Here is a 19,152-nt window from a genome sequence, read left to right on the forward strand (position 1 = left end):
TGTGCCCTAGAAATGATGGGAAATTACATCCATGACACTTCAACAATATGAATGCTGAAGTAAAATCAATGATAGAAGCAACAGACAGGCTAACATCGAAGGGGTAAGTTTTGTCTAAGGCTCCATCCTTGGACAAAGAACAGTCAAGTAAGGAATGCTGAGAGAGAGAGAGAGAGAGAGAGAGAGAGAGAGAGAGAGAGAGAGAGAGAGAGAGACAGAGAAGTAGTCTTCCCCAAGGATGAGCCAATTGATTAACTAGTACCAAGGAGTTAGCCTGAAATCATACGCATACAAGCAACACTAAATGGACTCAGCAGGCTGTACTTACACGCATATAAAAGCAGAACTAAAGGAAAAGAGGCCATGATTTGAAAGTGAACAGGGAGGGTGGGTATCGGAGGGCCTGGAGGGAGTGGAAGGGGGGAGGGAAATGGTGTCAGGTAACAATTCAAAACCAAAAAGACCGGAAAAGAATATTAATATGTTAGCTTATTTTCTTAGATCAGTAAGACGACTTAGAGAAATAAACAAACCAATTTCACTTAAAATCATCATACCTTAAAACCTGCTTGCTTAAGAAAATGCCCAAGTTTTCCAGTAATCTCTTGAAATCGTTCTTGTTGCCAATTTACCTGATAAAGATCCAATTTATAATTAGAGTTATGCATGAGAACAGACACATAAAATCGGAATTCTATAATAAAATGTACATGGCCAAATATATAAAATATAAATTAAAATTAAAACTCAGAAAAAAAAAATCTTACCATTAATATGACCTAAGATTAACTTTTGCTAAAACAGGAAGCCAACAATCTCTAACAGTTAGAATCTAATAGTTATGCTAAAAATGATTTCGTATTTGGAGAGAAAAGTAATTTATTAAATCATGCTTTAACCAAACATAGATTTAAAAAAAAAAGTACTGACACCCACCTCAGCCATACTAGACAAGTATGTAATGTCAACTCTAGGTCATATGCAGAATTTAGGTGTATGCATACCAGTGTCTATAATTATGTGGAAATAAATACCATAAGAGGAGTGTGAGCAATAAAGTCTAGAATCTTATGTTGTGGCTACAATATGACTATTTACCAAAAAGCTTTCTAGTTTTCTCTACATTTGAAATTTTTCATACAAAAAATGCTAGAGAAACCACAATAATAAACTACAGAAGAACTAACAGAGAATATTGGTGAATATAGAAGCTAGGATGAAGAAAATACCTAAGCACAAAAATAAGCAAAATACATATTGTATATGTCCAAATAACCAAGATGGAAAATGATGTACAAACCATGTACAAAGGAAAAATACACTTAAATATTAATACTATTCATAAAACAATGAAGTTAACAAATGAAGTATGCTCTGTGTATCAAATTAGAAAATATTTTTTTCATCAAAGTTGATTTTCCCATTTAGAGTCATAAATACACCACATGTGCCAAGAGTAAAATAATCAGCACATTTCTCAAAGGCACTCACATCATATTTAGCAAGTTTCAAAAGTTATATGGCCCGAGGCCCAGAGAACAAGCCATTTCAAAATATACACTCACGTATACCCACAACCAGAACAAGTAGAAATCTTCAAAATTAGACTGTTAGAATGAATCATATCTTTAACATAGCCTACAATAAAGCCATAAAAACTTCTTTATCTAGGAAAACATGCATTAGAATATTGTCAACTTTTTACAAAGGAGGTAATCATGTATTATAACCCAATGGTTGTGATGGAGAGAAAAAATATGAAAACTCTTATCTGGAAAAATAAAATTGGTGGATATACAATGAAATGGTTTTATATTTTCATTTTACAGTGATGCATGTTATTTTGTAATTGAAAAGTTTTAAGTTCCAAAACGTCATTTTGAAATTAAGATATTCTTGCTTAAAAATTAATAATACCATGTTCAGTTAATTAAAGGATAGCAAATTTATTTTACTTAATATGGCAGCTAGACTAATAAAATACATACCAGTTCCATCTGTGGGTATCTACATGGGCAGAACAGTCCCATGTAAATTTTTTTAATGTGTTTATTTTATGTGCATGAGTGTTTTGCCTCATGTATGCATCTGTACCACGTGAGTGTTGAATACCTATAGAAGCCAGGAGACAGTGCTGGACTCTGGGAACTGGAGTTACAGATGGTTGTGAGTTACCATGTGGGTGCTGGGAAACAAACCCAGGTCCTCTGAAAGAGCAACAGATGCTCTTAACCCCAGAGCCATCTCTCCAGCTACCAGAATATCATCTTAACATCAGAAACGAAGTCTCCCAGAGCCCTTTAGATACCTGGTCCATTTTATTGACAGCCACAGCAAGCTGGGTCACTCCAAGAGATCGGACCAAAAGGCCATGTTCCCGTGTCTGTCCTCCAGTCTCAAATCCAGCTTCAAACTCTCCCCTGCTGGCGTCAACAACTAAAACAGCTACATCAGCCTGAGGAGAGAGAGAGAATCAAAGCTAGGAAGAACATCACACTCCTTTCATGCAAAGGACAGGTTACTCAATTCACCATTTGGTCAGATTTAAAGGCAGGCTGTAACACGACCCCAACCTAAAACCAAACACCAAAGCAAATGGAAGACTACTACAGACAGCTTAAAATTTTTCAATATGATTATATACTTGTGTGACACCAATAATAACGACATAAAGAACAGGAAGCGGGTCAGCAAGATGGCTCAGCAGGTAAAGCTACTTGCTGCCAAGCCTGACTAGATGAGTTCAATGTCCTCGACCCACATGCTGGCATGAGAGAACTGATTTCCACAAGCTGTTCTCTGACCTCCATAGGAATGATGTGTCTCAAGCACAGACATACACACACAGACACACACACATACACACACAAATACATAAGCATAATAAAAAAGAGCAATAAGAAAGTCTATCCTTGATTACAAAAAAAATTAAAATGCCTAGCCAGAGGGGGGAGGGGGACATAAGCAAAATTAAAACATAAAGATGGCAAATAATCTTGAGTGTCATCCTTACCAAAAAAAAAGAAGAAGAAGAATACAGAGTTCTTTAGAAAATTAGGTAAAATATAAGCCAGGAATTTGCTCAAGAAGTACAAATAGCCAAAAAGTTTATATTTAAAAAGTCCCCCATTTAAAAAGAAATCAAAACTACATATTCCCAGATTCTATTTTTAGATGTCACAAGGTTAGTAATTTAAAAGACAAAGTAATTCACTGGAGGCAGCAGGGGTGTTCTTGTACATATTTGTTATGGGACTATACAACCTCCCAAAGGGCATTTTAAAAGTAAATATCAAAAGCCCCCAAACTGTGCACATTTTACTTCCTATTAATTCCACATTTGGGAATTTAATTTACCAAAACAATTATGGCTACAAAGACATTCAGCTAGGAGAATATTACCTATAGTGAGAAAAACTATGACACGAATTACCAACGGTCACACGTTCATCTTCTGCAGCTACTAAAATAGACCCTTGTAGTGCGGTATCTGCACACTGTGTGAACTTGCATTGCTGTGATTGGTGTAATAAGAAGCTGAACAGCCAATAGCTAGGCAGGAGGTATAGGCGGGACTTCCGGGCAGACAGAGACCCTGAGAAGAAAGGTGGAGTTGCCCGCCAGACAAGGAGAAGAAACAGGAAGTGCAAGAGGAAGAGAAGTAACGCCACATGGCAGAGCATAGATGAATATAAATGGGTTCACTGAAGTTATAAGAGCTAGTTGAGACAAGTCTAGCTTGAGGCCAAGCTTTCATAATTAATAAGTTTCCATGCCATTATTTGTGAGCTGGCGGCCAAGGAAAAAGCTTGCTACAGAACCTTGGATCACAAACATTTCTCCTTTCACACGCAAATCTACAAAGCAGAAAGGAAAAGTTCACATTCCCTGTCAGCCTCTGGTTCCCACGACTCTTAGGTTAACCATTCTTTATGCAATTTTTTATTCTACTTCCATCTTGGGGAAGTGGTTTACAAAATTTTGCAAAAAACTATGCTCCATTTCTCTTCTTCCAGGTCCATTCTTACCAATCATTTCTGTCAATGTCTTGTCTGGGTAGGTTTCAAAGAATGCTGCTCAGAGACACTCAGGCTAGGGTGACTAAATGCCTTTTATTCCCCTTCTGAACTATCTGAGACTGGCAATACAGTCTCTCAAGGGTTTGCTGATTTCCAGTCACAGCATTCAGTGCTCTCGCCTCTTGGTACAGCCCACATAGCTTTTTAGTTGTTTGGCAGGTTTTATTGTTGTTTCCTGTACTGTCTGGTTTATAAGAATCTCACAATGATTACCATATAATCCTTCCCATACATAGTGGGAGATGAAATGGTCATAAAGTGAGTCTGGAATCTACATATAACACCACATTCTTTACATTCTTTTCTCGTGTAAACTACACTCAGCACCCGTCAGCTCGGCATGGTAGCACACACCTATGACCCCAGCATGTGGAAGGTGGAAACGGAGCTCAGAGTTGGAGGCGACACTGAGAGTCTGGGCTACACGGAACATTCCAGGTTAGTCTGAACTTACAGCAAGCTCCAGTCTCAAAACCACCCAACAACAACAAAAGTAGGATCCGAGTCCTCTGTCCGGTGGAGTGACTCTAGTATTTCCTCTTTTACGTACTCAAACACTCTTTCTAGCTTAATCCTACTTTAAAGTGTTCATTACCATGTCAGACTTTAATTTTAGCAATAAATGGGGTGTGTGTGTCAAAAAATCTACACTTGTATACCATAATTTTAACACCAAAGTCTCCATCTCTGATACCTCCACAGTGTAACATGGCGGGAAGCTTAGATAGCACAAACAAACAGGTCACGAAAAATACAATATATCTCATTTTTTTTTCTAGCCTCTTAAAAGTAAAACTTTCAATTTTAAAATATTTTATGAGTTAAAACACCATAATTGCAAGTTTGGTGGATGTCAAAAACTGAAGATACAATCAGTGTGAATTACTCAGTTAAGATACAGGTACCTGGGCTGCTCCTGTGATCATGTTTGGAATGAAATCCTTATGGCCTGGAGCATCCATTAATGTAATAACTTTGGTTGTGGTTTCAAACTTCGTCATGCCAACATCCATTGTTACTCCCCTTAAACAAACATAAGATGGTTAAAAGCTACTGTAGAAATAGTCAGTGATGTGAGCTAAACCTCTTAATAACAGGCTTCATGACAACCTAAATTCTTCATAATAATGGGAACTTTTACATATTTATTTTGTATAATGAAGCAAAGGACTGAAATATCAGCTATAACCATTATCCCTGTATGTTTTGAAACCAAGGTTGTATATATAGCAAACTCAATCGAAATGATAGGTATTTCCCATTTCTTTGATGTTTGGCAAGAAACTATAATTATGAACAAAGAAAGCTATATATACACATCTCTAGATGAGAGAAAAATAAATACACATGAAGAAAAGATAACGGGACAAATGATACTTTCAGGAATTAGCTTTTCTAACGTTCTAGTGTTTATATGTCACTAATTATAGAAATATACACAGACAACTTTCACTTGCAAAGTTAGCCAATAGTTACAATTTGAATACAAGAGGTATCAGATGCCCAATTTTTAACAAAATTAAGAGAGATAAATGGCAGTTTGCTTCATATTCCATTTCAGCCCTCTTAGAGACCAAACCAGGACCTCTTTTCAGACACAAAACGAAGATTCCAATCCTTAGAAATGGCGACAAGAAACCTCGGAAACATAAGAGGAGAAATCAGTTGGGCAATAAACTAGGTTTGCTCTAGATCAGTGGTTCTCAATCTATGAGTCACAACCTCCACAGGGATCAGATATTTGCATTACAATTCATAACACTAGCAAAATTACAGTTATGAAGTAGCAACAAAGTAATTCTATGGTTGGGGGTCACTACAAATGAGGAACTGTATTAAAGGGTCGCAGCATTAGGAAGGTTGAGAACCACTGCTCTAGACCACTCAAACTAAAACAATTTAGCCTTCCTTTAATAACAAGAGTCCCAAAACTACAATAATAAACTAGAGGTCTGCCATGGCAAAGGGGTGTCAGTCTCCTTAGTCAAGCCACTTGAGCTTGCCAGAGTGATGCCTAATCCTGCTTAATGTTCTCCAACACCTAGGGGTTTATATCCTTTCATAAAGATATGAAAATGTCACCCAGCTTATTATTTTCTATTATATTTCTTCAACACCGATTTGCAAATATTTCACATGGTAGAATAAAGAACATACCAGTTTTTAAAAGGCCATTCAGCACTACACTGTGAGATGAGCTAAAAGCACTTCTGATATGTACTCAGAAACTTCTGCTGTCTACAGAATGGAGGAACAGTCTAAATTATAACATGGTGGGAGATAGAAAGGTAGCAACCACAGTGTTACTGCAATAAGCAGATGCTACAGCTGGAAAGCTCAAACGCTCAGTCACCATAGGAATAAGTGCATAGTAGCTCACTTGCACTCAGTGCTGACACATAATGAAGAAGTTTTACTAAGGTCTTCCAGCTTCAATTACACCCTTCTTAGTCTACTAATCCACATAATCAGGTTATGCAAAGAAAACAAAGCCATAGTCTTTGATAATCTGTCTGTTAAACTGGTGGGAATTACTTGGGCTTCTGATATTGCTGTCACATGCAGTTCTACTGTTTTTCAAAATATGGCAAGTAACAGGTTAAAGAAAGCAGTTTTGCAATAATATACAGAGAAAAAGATACCCACACAAGGGAGAAAGACCATGATGATACAAATACCCGGTTATGAGAAACACTAAATATTAATATAACCTGCTTTACTGAGAACTGACTTACTTAAGCATTATAATGTAGAGAGGACTGCAGAAAATGAACACACGTAGAAAAGTCTGCAAATCCAGATACACTCTCTAATACTCAGATTAAAGCCACCAGAGACGTTCCAAACTGTTAACTTGGAAGAGCTTGCACAGGGCCTCATTCTCTTGGACTTAGCTGTTCTGTGTCTGTCATTTCACTTTATGTAGATGGCCCCTGCTTCTCCATCTCTGATAGCCTTAAATATGATATACGCTTATGCTTTAAAATACTTCAAAAGAAATATTCTCATTTTCCGGCCAGAAATTGGTGATTATCTTCCTCCTTCTGTTAGAATCCACCCAAATGAACACTAAGTCCTGAGACAGAAGGACTAACTGACTAGATAGATTCCACTGCTTCTTTTTGGACCATCTCACGAGAACATAGAACACGAATTAGAAAACCATGGAGTTCTCTATTCTGGACCTGCTGGGCACTCTGAATGTAGGCAGAAGACAGTTACGCTCTTTCCCTTTCATTCATAAGCTGGTGCAAGACCGAGTCAAATTCAACTCCAAGTCAAGACAGCGTGATAGGCTGAGGAGTGACAAGTGCCAGCTCTTCTTGCAGCAAAAACAACTTAGGGGACCTGCTGCTTCGGGAGGTGGTTCCGGGCTTTGCTGTTTGGTTTTAGATGTATGCTTCCCCTACTCTCGCAGAATAAAAGCATAAACAATGTACAAAACAAAAGATTTTGTTAAGTTTTCTCTAACATTTTATGTTTTACATATTCAACACACATTGCACACTTATTTTAAAAGGACTGCATTATTTTAAACTGAAAATTTTGAAATATAGTGACTACCTTTCCCTTTCTTCTCCAGTCTCATCCAAGACCCATGCATATGCAAATGAAGCCTTGCCAGCCTTTTTAGATTCTTGTTCATATTTATGCATAGTTCTTTTGTTTACATTACCCAGCAGATAAAGCATATGGCCCATCAGAGTACTTTTCCCAGCATCAACATGACCTAAGGAAAATTGATTCAGGATTAATACTAGGTACATTGTCAGACGTTGTTCACACTGAGGCATTGCATGACTGTAATTCAATAGCTCAAGGCAGTATTTGGAGTAACAAATACTGATTTTTATCAAGGTTAAAACACCTAAACAGGGTGTGTGAGTGGGGGGTGTTGCGCATATTGTTTTAAAGAGGGTAGTTTTTCCCATTTTTTTTTTAAAAAAAAAAATACATCCCATTTTCAAAGTGTTCAGGAAATGAAAATGCCACAAGCCAGGTCTGATGCCCTCCTTGGTAACATGGTACCATTGCACCCAGGGTGGCTAGGATGCATTATGATGCAATGCCTCTGCCTTAAGTCTCTGCTGCCCCAAGCGGCTGGGAGCCTAGAATACGGGCATACCAATGACCACCAGGTTGAGGAGCTGCTTCCCGCCCTGGCGCTTCTCCAGCTCTGCCTTCACGTCTATCTGCTGCCTCAGCTTGCCAGACTTTTTCACTGCTGCTGGAGTTGAACTCAGCTCTTCTGATGCTTGAATGGAGGGAGGTAGGAGGGCAGATTTATGAGTGCTGGTCCCAGGAACGTTAGGAGAAGCAATGCTGCCATCGTCACCAGGAGGGCCTCTGTGAAGAGCAGGCAGGCTGTCTCCATTCTCCTCAGAGGTTAAGCTACAGAAAGAAAGGTCAGGAAGCCATTTTAACTGCTGTCCTATTGTGTCAGAGCAGAGATGCCTCTTTGTAATCCCTTACATTTTGGATCTCAGTTAAGTGATTCACGTTTGTTAAGGTGGAAATGAAAAGTGACCAGAGCCAATCCACACAAACGCAGACTTGGAATCCTGGGAGAGCTGTCTACCAAACACTAGATGCAGAAGGTATGGTGGTGCTCAGTCGGGCTACAGCCAGCAACTTCTGCATCCTATGAGGTAAACACTGCTATTGGAAACTTTCAAATGCCTCGAAGATCTGAAAAGAATCATTCTGGGCCGAGGCCTAGAGCGACTGTCATGACTGAAAGAATAAGTTGGGGACAATTTTTTCAGATACTTTCTCATATAATTTTATGATCTTAACTAATTAATGTGATTTCTTATTTCTAAACAAACTTTCCAAAAGTGAGACCATTAATTTATAAAACTAAAGGATTAATTTTTCTTCTTGACTCAGGCACTTAGACACTAATTTATACTAATGATTTTAAGTGTAGAGTATCTATCCTACATGTGATATTTGAATCAGTTCTACTTACCTATGTTCTAGAGGTATTGTTATACTTCTCAATGTTAATAAAACAGAGTGCCTTCCAAACAATGAATACATGTGTGCAAATATATGGAGAAATGAACTGTCAGTGTATATTTTACATTCTCTCATCTAAGTATTGACCTTGTTTATCAATCAGAACCAGGTGTATTTGCAATGAGATGATCAGGATTGAGTATATTTGCGATGGTATATTAGGCACAGTGTGATAACCTAGCTCAGTGTTTGGACTTATAAAAGCAATACTTTATTGACACTGATCTTCACCAGTTACTCGTGTACCCAACACTTCTCTTTCTTCGTCATTTTACCCAGTATTTCAGTTACTGGCTTAGGAGCTCTGTGTGTATCTCCAGTATAATATAGTACTTTAAGCTTTTGTGCTGGCTGCTAAGGCCTCTGAAACATTCCACATCAAGACTGTGACATTCTTAATGTAAGGGTTGTGTATTTTATTTATTTTGTTCAAGCAAAGACTCCCTAGCTGGACACAGTGGCAAATGCCTTTAATTCCAATACTCAGGAGGCAGAGGCAGGTGGATCTTTGTGAGTTCATGGCCTGCCTGGTCTACATAATGAGTTCTGGGCCAGCCAGGGCTACACAGTGGAGACCCTGTCTCAAATGAAACAAAATAAGAGGTTCCTATAACAGAGTTAAATATAACTCAACACATTAAGAATAAAAAAGGTATCTGCATCAATTTAATCATAATTAAGAGAGAAAGGACATTAGCAAACTCTTAGAACTGAACCACAACTCAAAAAGACCTGAACAGGTTAAAGTTACATGATAATGTGAGTTCCATCTCACCCATCACTGAACTAATACACACTGGAGGAATCCTGCCTCCTAGGCCTGAGCTCTTTCCCACACTGAATCTGAAATTGAGTGAATAAAATCTTGCTTTTAAATCCCAACACTTTAGTGGGAGACTGTTAAAATTCTTCCCCACCTAACATGGGGACATACATTCCCATTACCACAGATTTCTATAAAAGGAGACACAATAAGGCTCCTGAGACTCTATTTCAAAATGCTGAAAGCAGAAGTCATCTTTGTTAATATTTGATGACTTTCTCCTTTTATGCTTTGGTAAGTGACATATACATAACTTATAAATAGTACTTTTTGTTTTTTATAAGACAGAGACTCATAGAGCCTCAGCTGGTCCAGAACTCTATGTAGCTGAGGATGACCCTGAACTCCTGACCTTCCAGTCTCCACCTCCCTCCTGGTAAGACAGAAAGTGTTTGCCACCATGTCCAGCAAAAGTGTTATTTAGAGAATAAAAATTCTGAACAATCTTAAGGATGCGAAATATTAACATTTTACAATTCATTTGAGACACATATAACTCACTTCCTTCTCTAGGAAAAACTCCTAGAATTCTAGAGACTGACTTTAAAATAGCAAGTACTACCAAGGTTGACTTAGTCTTTTTTTTTTTTAGCTGTTTCAAATTCTAGGACTTTGTAACTGCATGTGTTTTGGATACCATGAACCATCTTATTCAGCATAAAAATGAAGAGGGTTAGAGAGACAGCTTACTGGTGTGCAAGAGCTTGCTGTGCAGACATGGGGATCTCAGTTCCGATTCCCAGCACCCACATTAAAGCCGGACATGGTGGCACATATTTGTAATCTCAGTGCCGGGGGTGCAAAAATGCAGATCCATGGCGCCCTAGCTAGCTGTCTACCCAAATGGTAAGACAATGGTAACAGTGCATAATGTTCTTTAGAGGACCCAAGTCCAATTCCCAGCAACAACCACGGGTGGCTTACTCAAACTTCCTCTTCTGGCCTCCACAGGTACCTATATTCATGTGCACATACCCCACACAGACACTTACACATAATTAAAAGCATGTAAATCTTTAAAAATAAAAATGTAAGGTAAAGAGCAAGCAAGGGCAATACCCACTAATCTCTGGCCTTTGCATGTTTGCATGGGTGAATACATACACACATTCACGCTCTACATCCACACACGCAAATATGCAAGCACACAAACAACTACACACACACACACTACATCCACACACAAATACGTAAACACACATAGACACTGCATCCCCACACAAATATGCAAGCACACACATACTCACTACATCCACATACACAAATGTGCAAACACACACACACAAACACACACTATATCCAAACACACAAGAGTTGAAAAGAACTTCAAGGCAATATTTTTGTTTTGTTTTCAATTTTTTTCCTTTAATTTTATTTTATATGTATGGATATTTTGCCTGCATGTATGTGCTCCAAGTGTGTGCAATGCCTGCAAAGGTCAGCAGAGGGCGCCAGATCCCCTGGAATTGGCACTACTTATGGTTATGAGCTGCCATGTGGGTAGCGGGAATTGAACCTGAGGTACTCTGGAAAAACAGCCTGTACTACTTACCACTGAGCCATCTCTCCAGCCCAAGACAGTAGTAATATTTAGTTAACAGAAGTCACTGGGTCTGATTCATTGACTCCCAAGTGCTGCTTGTCTACACTACCCGGAGGTACTAAGAATGCCCTGTCTCATAGAACTAGTCTACAAACCAGTTTTGTTTAGTTTAATGTTAAAGTATCAATCACTGACGTGAGGAAACACACAGTGAGTCATACAATGATAAAGCTAGAATCAAAACTAAGTTCTCACTCCGTCTCTGTCCTTTGCAATACACAAAGGGCTTTAGTAAACAGAACTGAAAAAGATGTTCTCGTCAATTCACAGGAGACAATGGATGCTTTACAGGGGCGAGGGACTGAGTCTTACCCAGGTACTTCAAATCCCATTGTTTGCTTCTTCCCAGATACAGTCATTTTAGCAACTTTTGGCACAATTTCAGACTCACTCTGAGATGACCGAGATCCAACTGATTTTCCTAATTAAGGAGTAAAATATAAAAGGACAATTAATTTCCAGAAAAGTGTGGTATATTATAGAGATCATGATTAATTTACAGAGAATTCATGTCCTTGAAAATATATCTTTTCTCTAAACAGGGAGCTCATGATGCCCAAAGACGACTGCCTCTTTGGGAAATCCCCGACTGTCTGGACGCTCCTGTTTAACCTCACCAAATCTCTTCCTAATTTTGAGCTGACTGTTGAGTTTCAGTATTAAGAGTTAAGGTGGTTTCTGCACTGAGCCTTATTCTGACATTTTACCTAGATCCTCTACCTACCTCTCTGACCACACCCTTTCACAATACTAAAATTGTCTGGTCAGTTAGCAGATGGCTAAACTATTTTGGATCCCCTAAGATTTATATATCAACTGGTGAACAAGTTGAAAGTCGGATGACTTTTGCTGGCACAGTTCATGTGTTTTACTTGCATACAGTACTCGAGTCTGTGAGATCTAAGCTATCCATAAACACAAGAGCCAGGACAATGTAGAAAAACCTGAAAGCAGGAAGGAGAAGCTATGCGGCAGAGCAAAGAAGACTTTATGCAGAGTTATACTATGACTCTTCATAGTTAATCCTCTGGTCTTAAAATGCATTTTCTTAATCTTCAAGGAGTGCAATCTTCAAGGAGTGCCAACAGCACTGGGTTCACAAGACCATGGAAACTAAGTATGCTACACTAGCAAACGCATATAGAGAGATGAATTAATGTACAAAATTCACTAAAAATGCTTACAATTTGCCCACTCTAGGCCAGCCTTGCTAGAAATGAAAAGGTGAACAAGAAGAAAATGTTAGTGCTCAGAGTCTAGAAAGGGAACATAAAATGATATTTTCAATGTAAAATTAAACTTGTTAGTGTAGAGTTAATACACAGTGCCATAAGATCTGATGAGAGCACACACTAGTTAGAGAGCCTCTCTAGGAAAATGGGAACTAGCTAGATGAAATAAATAAATAGATAACAGATAGATAGATAGATAGATAGATAGATAGATAGATAGATAGATAGATAGATAGATAGATAGATAGTAGGAACTTACTAACATTAAACCGAAACACATTCCAGAAGGCAGTCTGTATAGTGACCCTGTTTTAGGAGTCTTTCTGAGTGAACAAAGCAGGCCCCCAGAAGCTGAAGCGGGCCGGACACCCCATGCCTGTCCTCCACAAGTGGACATGCCACACACAATATGTGATCACTAGACCCTCATGCCTGTCTACACAGGGGGACACCGCCACAAAGGTGACCACTAGACCCCATGCCTGTCCACACAAGGGGACACCGCCACAAAGGTGACCATTAGACCCCATGCCTGTCCACACAAGGGGACACCGCCACAAAGGTGACCATTAGACCCCATGCCTGTCCACACAAGGGGACACCGCCACAAAGGTGACCGAAGAGCAGGAAGGAGAAAAGGAGATGAGGCGAAGGCAGAATATGTGAAAACAATCCTTCTCAGGACAAGACATCCATGACATGAAGACAAATTCAGAAACCAGACCTCTGAGAGCCTCCACTGGCCAGTAGGCACATCACCAAACTCACGCAAGGCTTCAACTGGAGTGTGCATTGTGATTCAGTGCACATTCGGAAGAGAACTGGAAAGCTGAAAACAAAGACACGATTGCCAGAGAGGGAACAAACCTGAAAGTACTTAGCATTCAATGCCAGAGGACGCACTTTCCGGAGATGGGGACCCAGGGAAAGGGGACACCAAGGACAGCAACAGAGGGGCCTGCTGCAGAGCTGGCATCCACAGGAGCTGAGGCTGCTGACCAATAGGATGATAAGAGGCTGAAAACTCAGTGGAACCCGCTAACTTTAGATAAAGGTCACTGGTAGTTGACAAGAGCCATTCAGAAGTGAAGGAAGTAAAGCCAGAGTGAGTTCAAAAGCAGAAGGAAGGTGAGAAAGCAGAAGTACCTATCTTTTCATCTGTAACTGGAAAGTCACCATCACTGACATTTTTCAAGTTGTAACAGCTCACTGGGAAGCAAATCTGACAGGAACTACTAACATGGGACTATTTATCTACAGCCCTTATGCTAGACAGCTCCATTTCAGGGCGGGAGGAACAATGCACTTGACTACAGGGCCTGCTGGTTACGGAACCAACAGGCTAGCACACACGCGTGTCTACATGGAAATGCTTCTGTAAATCAGAGTTTCTGCTATCCGGAAGCCGATCTGGCTGTCAGGACTTCAGATGAACATTATAGGTGTGTAGCGTGACTAAGAACGCCTGGCAGGAAGGGGAAGACCTGGTAGAATGCTGCCAATGGGGTCTAGGATCCCACTAAAGAGGAAACTCAGGGCTCAGTGGATAAGCTGCCGACATTACAGTCTAAGAAGGCAGGAAGGATCAGGAACCAAACAAAGCACAGCAGACACTGGGCTGGAGCTCAAAAGGGACAGAAGGCAGGTTCGGGTGTCTTGGAACTAAAAGATGAAACTTCCACATTAATAACTTCCTTCCTCAGGCTAGACAAAAAAAAAATTTTGAATGAATAATTGAGATTTTTAATAACAAAAGAATGGACTTAAACATAAGAAATTAGGGGCAGCTTGGCATGGTAGCACACAATTTTAATCCCAGCAGACACAGGAAGAGCTCTGTGAATTTGAGGCCAGCCTAGTCTACACAGTGAGTTCCAGGACAGCTAGAGCTATGTAGAAAGACCCTGTCTCAAAAAAAAAAAAAAAAAAAAAAAAAAAAAAAAAAAAAAAAAAAAAAAAAAAAAAGAAAGAAAAGAAAAAAATCAGGTTCAAAGAACTGCAGAAGAGAGAGAACACACAGCATTTGCCTTTCTGGATTTGCCTTACCTCACTCAGTATAATGTTTTCTAGGTCTATCCATTACATCCATGCAAATGCTGTGATTTTTTTTTTTAAACAGCTGAACAGTATTCCATTGGGAATATGTTAAGGCATTCCCATTCATCTATTGAAGGACATTTAAGTTGTTTCCATTTCCTGGTTATTGTGAACAGAGTGCTATGGTCACTGCTGAGCAAGTGTGTATGGAGTGGGATGTTGAGTCCTTTGGGCATATGCCAAGGAGTGGTAAAGCTGGGTCATGTGGTAGATTTATTTCTAGTTTTTTGAAGATTCCCCATACTGGCTTCTAGAGTGACTACACCAACTTCTGCTCCCAATAATGGTGAGCCAGTGTTCTCGTCCAGTTTGGTTCACCTTAGCTATTCTGACTGGGAGAGATGAAATCTCCAAACTGTTTTAATTTCATTTACAGTTTTTGGATATTAGCCAATTTTATCTCTTCTATCAAGTACTCTATTTAGATTTCTAGCCCATTTTTAAATGGGATCATTTGTGTCTATTAAATCTTGTTTTTTAATTCTTTGTATAGTCTGGATATTAATTTTCTAAATCAGGCAAAGATTCTCTCCAATTCTTTGGGTTTCTTATTCACTTATTGTTTCCTTAGCTGTACAGGAGCCTTGTAGCTCCATATCCTCAAATGTCAGCATATAACATGCAGTAACCATAGAAACCAATCAATTATAAAGAAGGTGGGGCGGGGCAGGACACAGGTGATATAAAGTAGGAAACAGTAACAGGGAGGGTGGAGGTCAGTACAGAAGGAGAGATGAGGGACAAAGGAACACCAAAGTTGTTGGATACAGCCTCAAGGAATCATATTGTATGCTCACCTAAAATTATAACATGTAAGTGTATATGGACGGACACACACACACACCACACACCTTAAAGAAAGTTAAGCCACTTGGACTCTGCTCCTCCCAGGAACCACAGACTAACAAAAAACCAGTATCAGGCACAAGAAACCTTTCAAATGGTTGGTCAGGGTAATCCAACTGACTCCTAAAACAGTATAGATTATAAATGTAGCCCTTGGTGGCTTCTCAAGGACTGAAGATGGGCCCCTCTTGCTGAAGACACCATACACTTTGGACACAGGACTCTGCTGATTGGAGCTAGATCTGACCTGAAAGTCTCTTTCCTGTGATCTAGCTTCATGGTTCCAGAAAATTCTATGTAGGCTGCCACAAGGGCAGAGGGAAACAATTAAACAGTCCTACCCAGCTTCAAATACCTATGGCCCACAACAATGACCAGCATGGCATAAAGGTGCAAAAAGAGGCACTCACATGTTGGTTGCAATCAATATCTGATAGACTTAAAGCCCATTCAATGGGTGAGAAATCATGTCTGGTACTGAAAACCTAGTCAGCTCCCCAGGGCTCAGACTAGCTTAATTCCTTCCTTACCACATTCTAAATCTTAGCCTTATGCCCACAAATAAGTGTAGCTACTAGCCCTCATCATAGAAGCCTCTTTTTATGTCAAATGGAGACTATCACAGAAAATCACAAATGGACACAATGCAGAGATCAATGGATGAAGGGCAGCCTAGCCCCAACAGATACTTCTACATCATAGCTCCTACTGCATCTACAGTTCAGGGAACTTTGTGGAAGAGGGTGGAAAGACTGTAAGAGTCCAAATACCAGGAAATCTACTGTGAAACAGTCTCCTAGAAATGGCTGTGTGAACAAGACCAGTACAATGACAATTCTGATGTGAAAGGAGGAAAATCTCTTTGAGGTCCCATCCCTAAACAAAGATCTACAGGCAGCCAATGACTGCTGAGAGAATGATACTTAGCCTCTCCCAGGAATGAGCCCTTTTTGGTTGTCCAGTGTAAAGTAGTCAGCCTGAAAACCATATACACACAAACAACAAAAGTAGCCTCAGTAAGTTGTATTTATATTTGTGCACACACATACATGTTTATAATAAAGAGAAAGGAGCTTTCAACTTGGGGGGTGCATGGAAGTGGCTCAAGGAATAGTAGCTGGAAGAGACTGTGATTCTGTTTCAATTAAAAACATTTCAAATAAACTTTAAAAACAACAAAAATTAGGTGGTCACCGTATTTAGACTCCTTTTAGGCTCTGTGGTAATGAACGAGACACTGACAGAAAAGGTACCGACTGTTGTATGCAAGGTCAAGGTTGTACCCAACAGGTGCCAGGACAAAGTAAACCTGAGTTAAGATACGGCTCTCTAAAGACTGAGTTGTTTAGAGAGCAGGAGGTCTAACCTGGGAACATTGCATGAGAAATGGAGACTACTGAAGGGAAGGGTCTGCAGGTCAAAATGTCATGGTGGGGATGGCAGTCAAAACAGGGTGTGAATTAGTTATTTTGAGGGGGAGAAAATTAGCCTGAATTGCTGCCGCCAAATGCATATCACTGCAAATGATAACCAGATGGAAGTCCTTGGTGATGCACTAGCAGGCCATGACCATGAAGACCCGATGAGAAGACAGCTGAAGGCCAAAGTCTTTAATGAGGCTTCAAGTGATGACTGTAAGAACTAGGAGAGGCTTAAGCACAAAAGACAAGACCCTCCAAACAGCAGGGAAGAGGGAAAAAGGACAGGTACCATGATACTGGAAGAGCAGGAAATGAATGAAGTTAACTCCTAGGCCCTGAGGCTAAGTGACCACAAATAAAGTGAAACAAGGCAGTGGATAAAGTGCAGGAAGGACCAGTGACAGCAAAAGTAGAGAGGCTGGCTCTCTGTGAGAGAAGCAAGTGTCGGAGGAGGGAGGTACTTTGTGTGTGGTGATGGTGATGGAGGTGGTAACGATGGTGATAGTGATGGGGATGCTACGGTTAGCAGTGGTGGCATTCGTAGGTGCTAAAACTGGAAGGAGTCATCCAACTGAGGAAAACAAAAGGAGACAAGGTAGACTTTGACTTCTATTATAAGAACAAGAAAAATACAGGATGAAAGCCTCAATATAAGGCCTACAAGAATAATTCTAACTTCCTTTTCAGGTTAATTTTTAGTATCTTCCACAGCTTCATGTAAAACTTTCTTGATTCACTTACACAGTGAGCATATTGAAATACTGTGATCTTTTACTTTTAAAGGCCTTGTAAGCATAGAGAAAAGTCAGTGTGATCTTACACTATTTTTAGAGATGCAGTAAATATTACTTTGGTGTGTTTTTACCTGTAAGAGTCAAGATTCAACATTTAATTTTTTTAAATTAAAAGTAAACACAAAGATACCAGTACTGTAGATAACAAAACGTAACTCATTAAAGCACTTTATTAACCAGCCAGCCTGCTTGCCTGCCTATCCGTCCGTCCTTCCTTCCTCTCTCTCTCCCTCCCTCCCTTCTTTTTAAGTCATTCCTTTAGAAAGCCAGCAAAACCACAGGCCATTCTTAACTAAAAAAATGTAAATACACATATGATTTTGTATGCTACTTCAAAGAGTTCACATACAAAGTCATCCTCATCCCTAGTACCAGGCTGCATGGGAAGCAAATTCTACTGAGGTCAAACACATTTTAACAACTAAAAGAGTCAGTCATGGATCAACAGGAGATACAAGTATTCAGATCAAGATAGACAGACACATACACACAACACTCACACACACATAATCAATCATATCCTCCCCAACCTAATGGGAATCCATTCACTGTGTGACAATCTCAAGAAACAGAGCAGTACATTTTCAGTAAATTTCAAAATGCACCAGTAGGAACTGACTGCTGGGAAGAAGTCTTGACTTCTCAGCCCTGCCCCTCTATTAACTGGCCATCACCTTACCCCCTCACTACGTTCACTTTCCTCTGAAATGTTCTCGGTGGGCACGGTTTTACCACACTCCTCCTATGTCATACCACCCAGCTGGCCCTTCTCTGCCATCTGATGGGGAGTTATGACAAGTTTCTACACACACAAAGAGGTGAAATAAATGATCCCCAGCTCTGTGAATATATGTATATATGACTTCCAAACACTAAGAAGCTCTTTAATTCCAACAGGCCACTGTGAGGTGAAAGTAAAATGTACCATTCTAACGGATTATCAAGCCCCTCGACCAAACCGTGTAAGACCCACTCACCCACCAAATGACGGCGGTCCAAAGGTACGCATTCTGAAGATTCATATTTAATGATCAACATTCTGTCCCTAGTATGCTTGTGTCCCATCCTTCATAAAAGTTATTCAGTTCATCAAGCCGTTTTCCCATTTTATAAATAAGGGACATCCAAGTTAAATGATTTCACTATAATGGCAGGGTCTACGCCCTAAACCAAATCACCTGCCTGCCTGCCCAGTTCACCTTCTCCATGCTATAGTTCCCTCTGCAATAAAGCAT

At 39.8% G+C, this 19,152-nt stretch overlaps 1 protein-coding gene and 1 long non-coding RNA gene across 11 annotated transcripts in view; one reads left to right on the plus strand and one right to left on the minus strand.

The window, feature by feature from the left end:
* The window catches only part of Hbs1l (HBS1 like translational GTPase), a 72,401-nt gene that overhangs the window by 17,680 nt on the left and 35,569 nt on the right, over nt 1-19,152 (minus strand). For 7 of the 10 annotated variants that reach the window (XR_013045048.1, XR_013045049.1, XM_006980104.4 and 4 more), the window contains 6 exons: nt 11,840-11,948; nt 8,206-8,471; nt 7,644-7,809; nt 4,985-5,102; nt 2,309-2,455; nt 558-632 (listed from right to left, as the gene is read on the minus strand). Coding sequence is in view for 7 of the 10 variants with exons in the window: in XM_006980104.4 (XP_006980166.3) it covers nt 558-632; nt 2,309-2,455; nt 4,985-5,102; nt 7,644-7,809; nt 8,206-8,471; nt 11,840-11,948 (881 nt within the window). In the remaining 3 variants the exon portion in view is untranslated. Of the gene's footprint in view, nt 1-557; nt 633-2,308; nt 2,456-4,984; nt 5,103-7,643; nt 7,810-8,205; nt 8,472-11,839; nt 11,949-19,152 lie in introns of those variants that run through there. The other 3 variants (XM_006980105.4, XM_076552643.1, XR_013045050.1) reach the window with 2 other exon arrangements.
* Nucleotides 8,349-9,117, plus strand: LOC121823185 (uncharacterized). The gene is made up of 2 exons (XR_006064549.2): nt 8,349-8,485; nt 8,590-9,117. It is a non-coding gene; the product is annotated as an uncharacterized LOC121823185 (long non-coding RNA).

Source organism: Peromyscus maniculatus, chromosome 16 (genome assembly GCF_049852395.1).
Source record: "Peromyscus maniculatus bairdii isolate BWxNUB_F1_BW_parent chromosome 16, HU_Pman_BW_mat_3.1, whole genome shotgun sequence".
In the NCBI taxonomy this organism is placed as follows: domain Eukaryota; kingdom Metazoa; phylum Chordata; class Mammalia; order Rodentia; family Cricetidae; genus Peromyscus; species Peromyscus maniculatus.